Source organism: Lagenorhynchus albirostris, chromosome 8 (genome assembly GCF_949774975.1).
Source record: "Lagenorhynchus albirostris chromosome 8, mLagAlb1.1, whole genome shotgun sequence".
In the NCBI taxonomy this organism is placed as follows: Eukaryota; Metazoa; Chordata; class Mammalia; order Artiodactyla; family Delphinidae; genus Lagenorhynchus; species Lagenorhynchus albirostris.
Genome location: NC_083102.1, coordinates 73,781,006 through 73,795,956, shown reverse-complemented (window position 1 = coordinate 73,795,956; position 14,951 = coordinate 73,781,006). Strand labels below are relative to the sequence as shown.

Genomic DNA, 14,951 nt, shown 5'->3' with positions numbered 1-14,951 from the left:
AATTTCAAGCAAAGAAAGTAACCAAAAAGTGGAACCACTTGGAACTTTTCAAAATGCCTGGGGACTGGACATTTGAGTGAATATTCATAGAATGCTGGTGGGAGTGCAAATGGTCCATGTTTTCTGGAAAGACAATTAGGCAGTCTGTTTACAAATATGTGAAGAGTGCCTTCCCCATGTTGGGCAGTGAGCAAAACAAAGGCAAACAGCAAAGTCAACGGGAAGGGCTAGGTTTATAGCCAGACAGATCTGGTTCGGTTCCCCCCCCCCCGAGCGGTTTGGTGGTCTTCAAAAAATGACAGTTTATCTGAGTTTCAGTCTCATCAGTAAAATGGGGATCCTAATAGCAACCTAAAGAGTGTGGCCATGAGAATTTAACGACAATGTATGCAAATAGCTAGGCACATAGCAGCCTTTTTACAAAGGTTAGTTTTAGTCTTTCCTGTGCCCTAGAAACAGACATGATTACCTCAAGCACACCCTAATTTTCTAGAAGGAAAAACAAAACCTGAGAATGTCCTACTGTAAGTTCCTACTATGATGTCAAACAAGTAAAGCTCGATAAGCAAGGCTTAGTTCACACAGAGACTTCTGTTCTCTTACTTTAAGAAATCTGTGAAAATGTCAACATACTCAAGGAGCTCTGGGAATCCTGATTCTAAATCCAAGCCTTCTCCCATCCCACTGAGAGGCTTTTATGAAAAGCTGCTTCTTGCTGATGGGACCCTAACTCTCTGCACTGTGGCCACCTGTCCTGCCTTTGGGGGAGGGCTGTTTGATAAAGTTATTGTTAGGCCTCAAAGAATCAGTAGTTCTAAATTAACCTGTCTCCAGAGAAGACACACAAATGACTAATAAGCACAGGAAAAGATGCTCAACATCATTAGTCTTCAGGGAAATGCAAAACAAAACTACAATGTGATACCACTTCACAGCCACCGCGAGGATGTGGAGAGAACGGAACCCTCGTGTATTGCCAGTGGGAATATAAAATGATGCAGCCACTTTGGAAAACAGTTTGGTGGTTCCTCAAAACATTAAACATAGAGTTACCATATGATCCAATAATTTCATTTCTATGTATATACCCAAAAGAAGTGGCAATGTATGTCCATGCAAACACATATATGAATATTTAAAGCAGCGTTATTCATAATAGCCCCGAAGTGGAAACAACGCAAATATCCATCAACCAATGAACAGATAAACAAAATAGTGTATCGATACGATGGAATACTATTTGGCCCTTAAAAGGAATGAAGTACTGATACATGCTATAACATGGATGAACCTTGAAAACATGCTAAGTGAAAGAGGTCAGACACAAAAGGCCCGATATTGTGTGATTCCATTTATACGAAATGTCCAGATTAGGCAAATCTACAGAGACAGAAAGTAGGTTAGTGGTCGCCTGGCGCTGGGGAGCGGGGTAGGTTGAGGAGGAGAGGATGCTGAGTGACTGCTACTGTGTACCCTAATTTCACAAATGAATAAACAGAGGCTCAGGTTCCGTGATGTATCTAAAATTGCACAGCAAACACAAGGGAGCACTGAATTTGAACCCGAGCTTTTTTGTCATTTTGTTTTACTTCAAAGCCCAACTTTTAAGCTGTTAATATTTGACAGCTTTCAGGTGACCTGATACCTTATTTTCCAAAAGTAACTTACCGTATTACTTGTTTAGCATTGCCAAGTACGCACCTTACATGAGAGAAGAATATTAATTATAATTCCCTAACTTTGGCCAGGAACCCTCTAAAGCACATTGCCGTTGGGGAGCCCTCTCTAAATGCCGTGTCATTTACCCAACAAGAAACTCATTCATCCTCCTAACACGACAAAGCCACTGAAAGCATTCCAAGGTTTGACCACGTGCCCATGTAACCAAAGACACTAACTGCCAAATAAGTTAACCAATGTGGAAGCGGCAAAAAGACATCCTGCAAGATGCTGAAGTGTTAGCTTAAGTTCCTAATAACGTAAACAGCATGAGCAGGAAACATCTGTATAGAACAAAATAACTGGGATTTTGCAGTTTCTGCCACCAAACCAGTCAGTGCTTTAACTTGCTCTGGTGAGTTGACAAGGTAGTGCTTTCTGGTGAGGATGCAGGACTGCAAATGAGCATCTCCATCCTGAAAACCTCACCAGAGCAGCATGGAAGGGCAGGTACCTAAATTTCTAAAGGGCTAATGCACACACCAGAGATGCCCCTCAGGTTGCATCATCTATATTTATTTTACAATTATGTGAATGGGAGTTCAGGCTTGTGAAGGTTAATGGACTGTCTCGGTTGGCAACAGTAATTCACTCTCATCCTCAGGCCAGAACCAGAGAGGGAAGAGCAGAGTGAGTTTGTCGCTCTGCCCCTTGACCTCCACCATCATTCAGAGAAATCAGCCTCTGTAAAGGTAGCACACCCGACCCTGTTTATCTTTCCCATCTCCATGGTAACGTACTCCCAGACCTCTTCTGAGGAGTGACTTCCAATTGCGCTAAATTGAAAGTGTCTTTCTGACCCGTGAAACCTTGCTCATTAGAACTAAGGAACGACCAGGAGACTCACAGTCAAAAGAAACAAATAATGGTCACGTGGCAGGAAAGCCTTTTTTTTTTCCCTGCCTTGTCCCCAAATTGTTTAACATTATTAAAAGTAGCAAAAAATAATCTGTCCTCCATTTTCTATATGAGACTACAGTACACCATGTTTTCTAATACATGATTATATTACTTCTCAAAATGGACTTGAGGAAGGCGTAATGCTTTTAGGAGATGAAGTTCTCAAGAAATTATAAACAGGAGGTTGCTCAAACTATTTTTTAAAAAAATACACGGCACGGCTCTAAACACAGTTGGTGTCTTGCCCAAGTGGGAGTAGAGATGGCACGGTGGAGGGTGCCTTGGGTTTCCAAGAAATAATCAGGCAATGGCCATGAACCTGGAAACCTTTGGAGAGAGACATGAGAAAAGTATGCCACCACTTTCAGCTACTTCAGTATGGAAGACAAGGACTGAGTGCTTTTTCCAGAAAACCCAGCACCCGTCACAAACCATGTGGGTGTGTTGGTGTACACAGACATGGGGCTAGTAAGATGAGAAATGGGAAAAGGGTACCTGGCCTCTTTAAACTCCAGTACAAGGGAGCTCTGCCCCTTCCTCACAGAAGGAAGAACTGCCCTCTCACATCACCGCAGTTTTCTTGAGCACATATTTAGTTAGGAGTTAGTGATCAAAATTTAGAATACTCCATGGCTTCTGTGCCAGAGAAAGAACTATAGAGTTCACTTGTATCAGAGCCGCTGAATTGAAATCAATACATCTGGCTAGAGCCCCTGCCTGGGATAACTGGGAGACCTGGGGCAAATCACCGTGACCCAGTCTCTTTGTCTATGAAATGGGGTGACAGTGTCAGTGCTGTGTACCTCACGGGGTTATCTCAAAGATCCAGTGAGTCTGTGCATGGGACGGTGCTTCATGTGGGCACAGAAACCACCTGTGGTGGTGGCAGGGAGGTGTCTTGCTAAAACACAGATTCGGATTCTGTGGGTCTGGCATGGGGCCCAAGATCCTACACTTCTAACAAACTTCCAAACTCCCTGGAAGGTGTGCCACAATATACTCACAGAAGGCCAAGAATCCTCAATAACGTTCAAGAATTATTTACATAGTGAAATCAGTTTAAAAAATTCTTAGAGAAAGCAAACTATCGCTTATAGGCAGAATCTAAAAAAAAGGGATACAAATGAACTTATTTACAAAACAGAAACTGACTCACAGACTTAGAGAACGGACTTTTGGTTACCGGGGTGGGGGAAGGGTGGGCGGAAGGGATAGTTAGGGGATTGGAACGCACACACCACCATATTTAAAATGGATAACCAACAAGGATCTACTGTATAGCGCAGGGAACTCCTCTCAATATGATGTAACAACCTAAACGGGAAAAGAATTTTGAAAAGAACAGATAACGTGTATGTATAACTGAATCACAGTGCTGTACACCTGAAACGAACACACCATTGTTAATCAGCTCTACTCCAATATAAAATAAAAAGTTAAAAAAGAATCTTACTAGAACTTTCTCCTCTGTGAAATGACTTAAGAAATGTCTTACCAGAGAGGGATTCATGAATTCTTCTAAATACACCCGACACAGTTTGCGATCCCAGTCATCTGTGATGTGGCCCCCGTACATGATCTCACCAAAGAGGTAACGGAGGTCTTCCCACGGGACCTGGCGGGAGAGGAGAGGGGAATCATGCCAACGTTCACTTCCGGGTTCGGGGCACCTGCCTCCGAACAGTCAGTCAGCAGCAAGTGCCTCTCTACAAGCCCCCACCTACAGGAGCATTTAAAAGAGGTTCAGGAATTGTCTGAATTGCCAGGATTGAATTGGCTGAGAATTATTTTCAGTGTGTTTTAATACATTCAGTGAGCTTTTAATGAAGCGGAGCTTTTAATGAAGATTTTAAAGCAAACCAGATTATTCCTAGAACATGTTATGCAGTTAAGGTTTACACATTCAGAACCTCATCTAAAAACCACAAGAGGGTGTTGGTTCATAGGACCTTTGAGGGATGACATTTTTATGATCTGATTTATACCAGGTTTTATGATCTAAATCAAGGAAAAGAAAGAAAAACCTACACAATTTGAATTTGGGGTGTTACTTAGAATTCATCACCTTCCAAAAGTCCAGGCAAACCAAGCCGTTTGCCACAGACTGATTTGAGCGCTCGGTTTATGGCATGACTGGCCTCCATGACTGTTCCAAGTGCTGTAACTAATGACTGTAGTATGTTTTATTCAAGGAATCACCGTATCTCCTCTTCATTTGGCTTCGCAGGGTTTGAAGCCCCTCTTTGCTACCCTTTAGCTTCCTCTGGGTTTGCAAAACATGCCAGTTTGTGATGAAGCCTTTCTAGACAGAAACCTTTATACCCTTGGGGGCAGTATACTGCCTCCCAGCAGTTCAAGTAAAAAATTAATTATAGCCTTCATTTGTTGCATGATGTGACAGAACAAGTAAAATTGCTTCAACTATTCCAATGTACTTGGCTACAACTTTATTTGAATAATTTGAATAAATGAACGTCTTCCTTTTAAGCCACTTTGATGTGAATGAAAAATTAAAGTGGCTACACTGTACCATGCTCTCTCAGCCATGCCATGGACTACCTCCCATAGAACAGAAATGGATGGGAAACAGAGACCTCTTAACTTTATTTCTCTGATCACATTTAATTAATGCCTGCTATACATTATTATCTGATATATAGCTCCCTCAAGATTTTAATCAGCTAGGGATCTATTCTTCTCAATAATTGATTTTCTTCCCACAAATCTTTGTTTTTTTACAAATACTTTTTTTTTTTTTGGTAACCCTTCCCTTGGCACAGTGGTACAGCCTGAAAAAAATGTGAACTTGTTGTTACTCAGTAGAGGTCTTCTTGGGCATGTCCCCCAAACTGTACTCCACAGGGTGGGAGAAAGGTACTGCTACAGAAAAACAATTTTTCTTCCTACTCCCTCTAGGCTTTGTAAAACCAAAGTCAAACGTTACATAGCCCCATCCCCAACCTTAAATGTAAACAACCAAATGATGTTTTCAATTAAAGCCTTCCAACCTTGACATTCAAGAATTTCCATATGGTGAGACTTACGAAATTCATATGGAAAAATATCGAAGTTCTTACAATAGTTAAACGTTGGCATTCCCTAAGACGTAATCTTTAGATCTCTCAGTTATACTCTGTAACCTTGATGATCTCATCTAATCTCATGACTCGAAATATCATCTATCATCTGCCTACTTCCAAGTTTATACATATACCTTCCGGAAAAGGGCATCTTGTACAACCAAACTATGTGGGCACGTCAACCTAATTCCCAGATCTAACTGACTTGCTTCGTGATGTGATGCGTGGTCAATGACTTGGGTCAAGACATCTAAGACACAAGAGCGTGTGTTTAAAACCTAAAGCTGTCTTGATGCTGGAACACCCGTGGGAGAAGCAGCAGGACATAGCACGATTCAATCGGCCAGCTGGTGTTGCCGAGCCTCGGGATGTGAGAGCCGGAGAGAAACATGAGTCAACCCCTCTCTTGCTCCCCTTCATTCCTACCTCAACTGTGTACAGGGTCCAGCTGAAATAGGATAATATTCCTGGCCTCAGCCTCCTGGGACAGTCATGAAGGACTTGAATAAAAGTACTCAGTGGTCTATTTCATTTTCTACCCAGAACTCTCCAGAACTATTATAACAGTCAATTCTACCTGCAACATTTTAAACAAAATGTGCTAAGATCAACACAAAATAGTATTTATTAGAATGGTCAAAGTATGCTCAAAGTGAATTTCATAAATTTAAAAAAATGCTAGATATGGAACAGTGATCATCACATACCATATTAAAGCCATTTATCTTGGATACAACTTATTCAAAATGTGTTCCTTGGGAGAACACACCCATGTTATGTACAAAGTGTACATATTCAGATAGTAGTCAAACCATCTTCAAAGCTTGAGAAAACTTTGATAACAATAATTACCAAAAGAACAAAAAAGAACCATTTATACATAGAAACATGGTTGAATGGTTTTAAAGGCCCTTTAATAGAAAGTGTGGCCTAAAGCACCATGCCTGGTTGGTTCTGACAAACATACCTCGATTTTAACAGATTTAACTTAATGGAAAAAGTTTCCCTTATGAGGACTAAGCCAGAATATCCTTACAAATGATTCATCCTTCTTGAAATCCAGTCGCTGAGTTTATAAGAGTTTACACAAATGTTCTTGATGAAGCATTCCCGTTCCCATCTGTAGAACACATTTTAGCTATGAAATAAAATCATTCATCTACCTTTAACTTCAAATCAAGGGGAACATTACTGAAAAAGTCACAACAAGGTGGCATCCTTAATACATAATAATGACATAGGCAGGAAATGCACCATTATTTATACATGTGACGTGCTGTAAATTGCTTCCATCATCAGAACTAATTGTAGTGATTATTAATGCAGTGTTATGAACTGTCAGAATTGCTGTATGTAATTACATTTGTGCAAATGCTTCATTACCTGCCTAATGAATCTGGCATACATGCACATGTAAACCACTGTTTTTGTTAACATAATGAAGGACATTTTTTTTTTTTTTTTTTTTTTTGCACTAAGCTGCTGATGTAGAACCGGCTTGACCCATCTCATAAAGTTCGAGCATCCGCTGTTGTAAAACCTCACACTTGGCAGAGGATGCATATGTAGTGTCAGCTATTTCAATAATAGCTTCGAAAGAGAAATTATGGTCCACTTTGATAGTGCCCAAAGACTGACAGATTCAGTACACTCCTCGGAAGAGGTTATCTGGCCACTGGCACTTACGTTAGGGTTTGCCTCTAAGTAGTTGCAGAGGACGTTGGCGCAGATGGTGAGGTCTCCAGAATTGAACGGATAGCAGCGGCTCCAGCCCTGGGGGCCAAACCTCAGTCTCCCAGCAACACAGGCATGGAAGTAGCACAGAGAGAAGAGAATGCTTTTAAACTCCTGCCCCTTGGAGCACACTTCAAGTGTATCCTGGGAGAAAAGAAAGAATGTTTGATCATCCATCCGTATGGTTTCCAAGGGCAAGGGTCTGAGTTTTCAATCGTCTCGCAGAGGACTTTGAGGGAGACCTAGGACAGAGGTAACATGCAGTTTTAAGCTAGGAGAGCATAAGAGAAGACTGGCATTTGCCAGTCTGTTGATTTAAGAGGAATGCTTTTATTTTGCTTCAATTATTCTTCTGTTTCACTAGAAAATGAGACAATTCATTTTGCCAGTGGTAATACTGCCTGACATCAATTTCCCCTGCAAAAATGTTCTTGTACAATCTGTTTGACAAAAGGCCATCATCTTAATTTCATCACTGTAGCGGAATATAAGTTAATGCCAATTCTCCATTCCTCCTGGTTCCACAGTAATACCGATTATCTGGGCACACAGCCACTCATCAAAAAGCAATCTCCCAGCCCCTCTTGAAGCCAGATGTGCCACGTGACCAAGTTTTTGCCAACAGAGTTTGAGCAGAAGTGACGTATGCAACTTTCACGTCACTTGCGTAAAGGGAAATTGCTTGGTCTGGTTGTCGTTCTTTTCCCTTTCCTATGAGCTACGAATGATGATGACTGGACGACTTGGAAGCTGGGAGTTAGGTACGGTGGAGGCACCACAAGCTTGGGTGTGTGGCTGATCTCATGCACCAGAGCTGCCAATTACGTGTGAGAGATTATCTTGTATGAATCACTATAATTTTGTACTGTCCCTTGACTGATACAACCACCACGACAAATGGTTTTCTTCCAATGAGCTGAAAATAAAACTCACTGTTGGAATAACAGAACAGCATATGGAAGATTGGAAAACATATGTCCTGTAGAGTAGATCCGTAAGATGATTTTTTTGCAAATGCAGAGGGAAACCTGGTATGCTACACTGATATGGTTATGGCCCCCAAAGCCATAAAATTAAAAGGTGAAAAACAGCCATCTGTGTCTTAAGGGTAGTACTTTACCCATTCTCAAATCTGGCAGTCCTGTGAGGCAAACAAGGAAAAACGGAGGATGACTCCTTCAACTGATGGTGGGCAGCGGAGGAAGGTGAGGCCAAAACAGCGCCTTCCTGCCTTGTCCTTTAAAACGGTCAAATTACACCCGGTCTACATTTGAATGGATCTGACAATGTGGGCATCTACAATACAGAATATGTTTAGCCCGTTTGGGGTGGGAGCTCAGATCTGGCCTCCCAGAGGCCTTTCAATAAAAGTCTAAAGCAAGCCTAGTTTTGTTCTCTTGGTCCAGGACCAGAAGAGCATTTTAGTTTCTTTCTCTATCGCTTTCATCAGAATCCAGGGTTACCACCAAATACAGTTCTAGAATTGGCCAGGCCACATACACTGCTGACCCAACTAAATCACTAGGCTATTCTCAATGACTAGGCCACTTCTAGGAAATTTATGGGGCTCAAAAACATACAGTCATTACAAATAACTTCTCCACAGCTAAACCTCAAGTAAAAGGGCAAGCTTGTGAAAGAAGAAAAGAGAAACCATGTAAGTGGAATTAATGTTGAAGGATATAAAAATACATTGCTTTTAAAAGGAAGACATTTCTAGGAGACCAAATGGAAGTGACAAAATTTTATGATCCCACCAGTCACCTAACACCCTCCCTGAATTACATATAGTCCACGGAAAACCGAAGTACTACAGTTAGTACATTACTTCCGTCTATATACTTCATATAACTGACCTAATTTTAGCCTCACTGCTAAAAAAAAACCAAAATCATAAGTCAATGCCCATTTCATTACGCTCTGATAATATAAATGACATGAGAAGAAAATGTGAATCAGGCATTCCTAAGAAAAATACGAGTCTACCTAACATTCTACACTTCAGGTCAATTGTATTTTTACAAAGCAAGTGATCAAGTGTTTGTATCAGAAAATATACAAACAGCATTGTGAACAGAGAACAGGCATCCACACACACATAACAGTGTTGCATGCACACAGATGCCAATTTTACATGCACAATTACCATTATTTGTTTCTGCTGCAAATCTTACAGAAAAAGAAATTTACATTCTTGCTTCAAAAATCTGGTTATCTGGGGATGCAGGGAGCCCAAACATTTATGACATCTTCAAGAGGCAGCGCTACTGAGCTGAAAGAGGGTTAGGTAGGCAGCATCCTAAAGAAAAGGTTCTTTACATCTTGGTCACTTACTGATCATATTTACATAAATATTCTAGAATGTTCAAGGTAATAAAGGATCAATATCAAATGCACTTTGTTCGCTATGAATACACATGTCAAAATTTGAGGATAAATTCTGACTTGGGGAGAAGATTAAGAACACAGATTTAATTTGACTTGAAAATCAAAGCATGAAAAATGAAAATACCTAAACAGAACAGTTAACTTGTCTAGATCCCTTAGGTGCTTTTCTCATCCAAGAAGGGCAGCCAGGCAATAGGAGCAACTGGGACCCATTTACCTAACCCAAATGAGAACCAAGGTAGATGGCATTCATCACCCTCTGTCCACGTCACAGGCTTCAACAAGATAGGGCCACGGCAGTGACACAGAACATCCAGGATGATACAAGGAGACTTGGGAGAGGAGGAGGTCTGTGATGGAGACCACTATCTGCCCGCCCTGAAGTGCCTTCCTGCTGACTTTTAGCTGGGCATACACTGCCCAAGATAGATTTACTGTTCCAGCCTCTCTTGCAGCTAGGTAATGCAGTGTGAATTAGTCTGACCAATAAGTTGAAAGAAGTATTGTGTATTAACTTGCAGAATGAATCTTTACAAGAAAGCAAACATGGTCCCTTTGTCATCTTCTTTGTTCCTTCTCTCATCCTACTTTCTGGAACACAGCTATGGGAGCTGCCACCCTCACTGCCACTTGGGACCACAGCAAGCCCATCCTAGAAATGGTGAAATGTAAGCAAACTGGGTTGATGACAACTTTGTGGTGACACAAAGGAGCTCTGAATGACCTAGCTCCTGAATTCTCATGTGGCAGAAATACCTTTTTTAACCTTGTTTAAGCCACTGTTGTTTTGTACTTCCTTCATAATTCTAACTGATAAAAGGGTTCTAGAAACCTATACACAGATAGCCAGGGAGCACAGGCTAGTACCCTTGAATTACATAATCTGAATAAAACCCACATTTTTTTCTAACATAGTAACAGTTCAGCATTCATAAAAGACTTTAAATTTTTAGATTTTCTTTAGAATCTTTTTTTTTTAAACATCTTTATTGGCGTATAATTGCTTTACAATGGTGTGTTAGTTTCTGCTTTATAACAAAGTGAATCAGCTATACATATACATATATCCCCATATCTCCTCCCTCTTGCATCTCCCTCCCACACTCCCTATCCCACCCCTCTAGGTGGTCACAAAGCTTTAAAATCTCAGGTTTGGGCTAGAATAGGTTTGATGGAAAGTTTATTTAGTGAATCACATTGATTAGCTTTGCTTTTGCTACTTATGAACAAATTTAATCTTAATATTTCAGAGGAGCCTTTCCAGTAGATAAGAAATATTCCCCCCTGAAGTTCTTAAGACCCTTTTCAATAAATGTAACCAATTATTGTAAGGGGTTTTCCAAGTAGCAGTAAAAAAAAAACCTGATACTTTCATAAATAAACTAGAACATGCTGTTCTTAACTGGGGAAGGAATTCATGCATAGGCTTTGGGGGATCTGGTCATCCCTATGATTGTATGCAACAATTTTTTTTTAGTGTGCATTTCCCTGGGGAGAGTATCCATAGTTTTATCAGATTATCAGAGAGATGCTTACCCAAAAAAAGCTGAAGGACAACTGGGCTGAAGCCTGTTTACTCATGAACTGCTCACTTTTCACAAATAAAGACAATTGTTCTAGGAAGTTGGATAAATCCTATTTAAATACGTCAAACTCCTCTTTTGTACTTACTTTGAGAGAGAGAGCTTGAGAATGTCACAGATGGCCAGGAATTATAAATTGAGGGAAGATAAAATACATGCCTGTCTTAGTTTGCAAAAAAGGATACTTCAAACATGTAACAGACTCAACAGAGTTTTTGAGTGCCTTTTGTTTACACAGCCCATTGGGTAAACAGGCACAAACTACTCAATTACTGAATTGAGCAATTAACTGTATTCTTCAAAACTATATTCTTAGGTGGCCAATTATTTTAATGCCTTCATAATGTTGGTTTTCTCATCTTAGCCCAGAGGGACCTAGAGAAAAAGTTAAGCATGTGGGCATGTTTCATAGAGGATAATAACATTTCTAACAGGAGGCTGAATATTTATCACCACATCATACGTGTTTCCTCTTTTGGGCTTATTCTACTTCTCCTAATAAGAATGCTGTTTATCAAGGATTTCTAAGAAATTAGAGGAAGGAATGGGAGCTCAGAGAAATAGCAACAAAGGAAACTGACAGACTTGATTATGACACAGACAGATGTGGTAATTTGAACAAGCAGACTAATGGTAATAGAACTATCATTAATTTATAAAGGTACTAATTTATTTGTTTTATTTTGGAAGGACGTGAAAATGTAAATCTGAAGGCAGGATGGAGATAATCTAAAAAGAAGGGCTTTAAATTGACTAATATCAAAACCAGATCAAAATATTAACTCATATACTAAAACTCCTGCCACGTCATCATTAGCGTCATCAATCTTCTCAACGACGTCAATAAGAACAATGGCTTTTTCTCTTTCTATGGTTAGAGATACTAGTCTGCCATGTTTGTCTTCAATAAGCAAGCTCCTCAGAAAGGTACGTGGTTCATTCTCGTTACACGTGTGGCTGTGGTTTTAGGTCTCACAGTCTTGTGAGAAGACCTGGACTTCAGTGTCAGACCAGGCTGCTTCTGCATTCTTACCTGATCAAAGTTGTCGAGTGCAGCATGCAAATTGGCCAGCATTCCTGTGGGGGGCTCATTAGTAATCTTGATGGAATTTTCCAGGAGTCCTGGAGGGATGACATGTTCATTTGGTGTAGGTGCAGATGCAGCACTCATGAAAACCCTGTAATCTCTGTGGCTTCCCTGGCTGAATCTTTCAAGGAGTTTCTCCAAGGTTCCGAGCCACTTGGCTACCAAATGGACATTCTGAAAAACAGCATGGTTTAGAATTCCTGTGAGACTGAAGTACATTACTTAAATTATAGGATTACAACATTCTCCTGTACATGAATGAGTTGGAAACTCAGAGAACCACGATTTAAAGTTTCCTTTACTAGCGCATTAGGGAAAAAAAATAAACCAAGTCAGAATTGAACACTGAACACTTTAAGTGCTCCAAATCACTACAGTTTGTCTTTGTAAAACAAAATCTCCTTCTAACACTCACTTCCAACACCCGCCAATCACTTCTGAGATGGAGTTCTTGACACTTTTCTTTGTTACAGTTCAAACTCAATTACTAAGACTTATCTGGGTTAGTTTAATCAAGTATAAAAACTAAAGGCTAGAAATGCACCTGATCCCCTACTTCATTGTTACTGATGGAAATCTCCTCTACTCAAACTCCTACTCATTAGTATATGAAACAAACATAAAAATATTTTAACAGTGACTTTGGAGTCAGGGAACAGAAAAATCTCCAAGCGAGCCATCGTTGTACACCGGCATTCTCTGGAATCCAGCCTGGGAACCATTCTTGAGGATACTGGCTTTGAGACTGGCTAGATTCTTGCGGCCATTTGTCCAAGGGTAGCAGTGTTTGTGCGACATTTTTAGCCAATACACGTATCTTGAAAACCACCCATGTTGCCCATGAAAAATGATTTTTTTCCATTATATTGATTCACAAATCATCTGGTGTGCATCTGAGACAAAGACCGCGCCAGTCTGCTACCTTAGTGATAGTTTTCTCTGGAGTGTGGGTTTTTGATAAAACGCCAACTAAATATCCTTAGAGGGGCTATCTCTGATCATAGTAATTGACCAGCGCAGAGTTTGGTTAGGAACTCATTAACATGTGCATACATATCATCTGCCTACGCTGACAGAATTTAATGTAAATTACAAACAATATAACAAGTTCCTATTATGCTGGGCTTCTCATTCGTCAAAGAATGCTTCTCTTTTAACTGCCAATCAAATGTATCCTAGAAACCTTCAGAAGCTGCCAAAAAGCCTGGGATAGTCTCTCCTCTCCAATTATTCCATGTGTGGAGAGAACTAGTGAAAGTTACATTCTAAGTTACCGGCTTACCACTGAAAACAAAAATCAAAGGTCTAAAATAGATACCCAAAAGGAGATCCTTCACCAAATAAGGTCTTTTGAGACGTTTTTTAACGGTAAAACTTACAACTTGCATTTTTTTGGGGGGGGGGGGGACGGGTAGCGCAGCACAGATATAAAAATAACAGAAACATTTTACTTTGACCACTATGTTCTCTTGAGGAGGACTGCACCCCTCCCAGTTTCTCTCCAGTCTGAGCTGCCGGATGCATGAGAACTCGCAAAGAACGTTCTCTTTTGTGGGGAGAGCTCAGCATCTACCCAACGGACCCAGCAACAACTGCTATCTCTGGAAAAACAAAACCTCCACTGTTACCTGTCCGACTCTGTGAGGCTCAGAAGGGACACACCATCCCAAGTCCCCATACTGAAGTCTCATCTAAGCAGTAGGCTTTACTCTCCCAGAAGGTTATATTCTTCTTGGACACTGGGCAGTTTCTTAGTGAATCCAATTTTATTTCAAGCAGAAACGCAGAATGCATCAACCCCAGATACTGGAGAAATTAAGGAAGGCCAATGTCATATCTGCATGAGGGTGGCAGTGTGGGCTAGCGGAAAGGACGTCGCCTGCTGGCGGACAGACTCTGCCACTTGCCTGCTGTGTGGCCTTGAGGCTCTCCAAGCCACTCTGAGGCTCAGTTTTCTCACCTTTATAATGGGATGGCAATACCTACCCTTGCAACTTTGCTGTGATGATTAGAGATGATGTATCCTACAAGTTGCCTAGTAAAGAGCCTGACATATAAATAAGAACCTTTGGGATCACTGTGCTGCAAGTCAAATGGCCATTCCCAGACCTGCCGAGACAGCTGGTGCACCCTGCTGAGGAAGGAGTGAGCTTGGAGTTAGCTCGGCCCCTAGGTGCCCCCAGAGCTTGCCTGGGCTCCACTGGTTCCTGGATTCTTGCTGGTACAAACTAAAAAATGTCACTCGCCATCTGGTTCTATATGAACAAAGGCACTAGCCACTGCAGTGGCTGACTTTCAACACACCCTGAAAGGAGCTCAGGGCAGAGATCAGGAATGAGGCTTTCTGTGCTCTGGGAAAATCTGGTAGAACAGGCCTTCAGATAGTTAGATATTTTCAGGAGAAAATTTTATGAGCTCAATTCCTTGCATCTTCTCATACCTAGAAAAGCACTAAAATCA

At 40.9% G+C, this 14,951-nt stretch overlaps 1 protein-coding gene across 1 annotated transcript in view; it reads right to left on the bottom strand.

The window, feature by feature from the left end:
• DNAH11 (dynein axonemal heavy chain 11) overlaps positions 1–14,951 on the bottom strand; it is a 316,107-nt gene that overhangs the window by 14,299 nt on the left and 286,857 nt on the right. Inside the window, 3 exon segments of the mRNA XM_060157128.1 lie at positions 4,115–4,234; positions 7,386–7,577; positions 12,438–12,665. Of these exon segments, the coding sequence (XP_060013111.1) occupies positions 4,115–4,234; positions 7,386–7,577; positions 12,438–12,665 (540 nt within the window).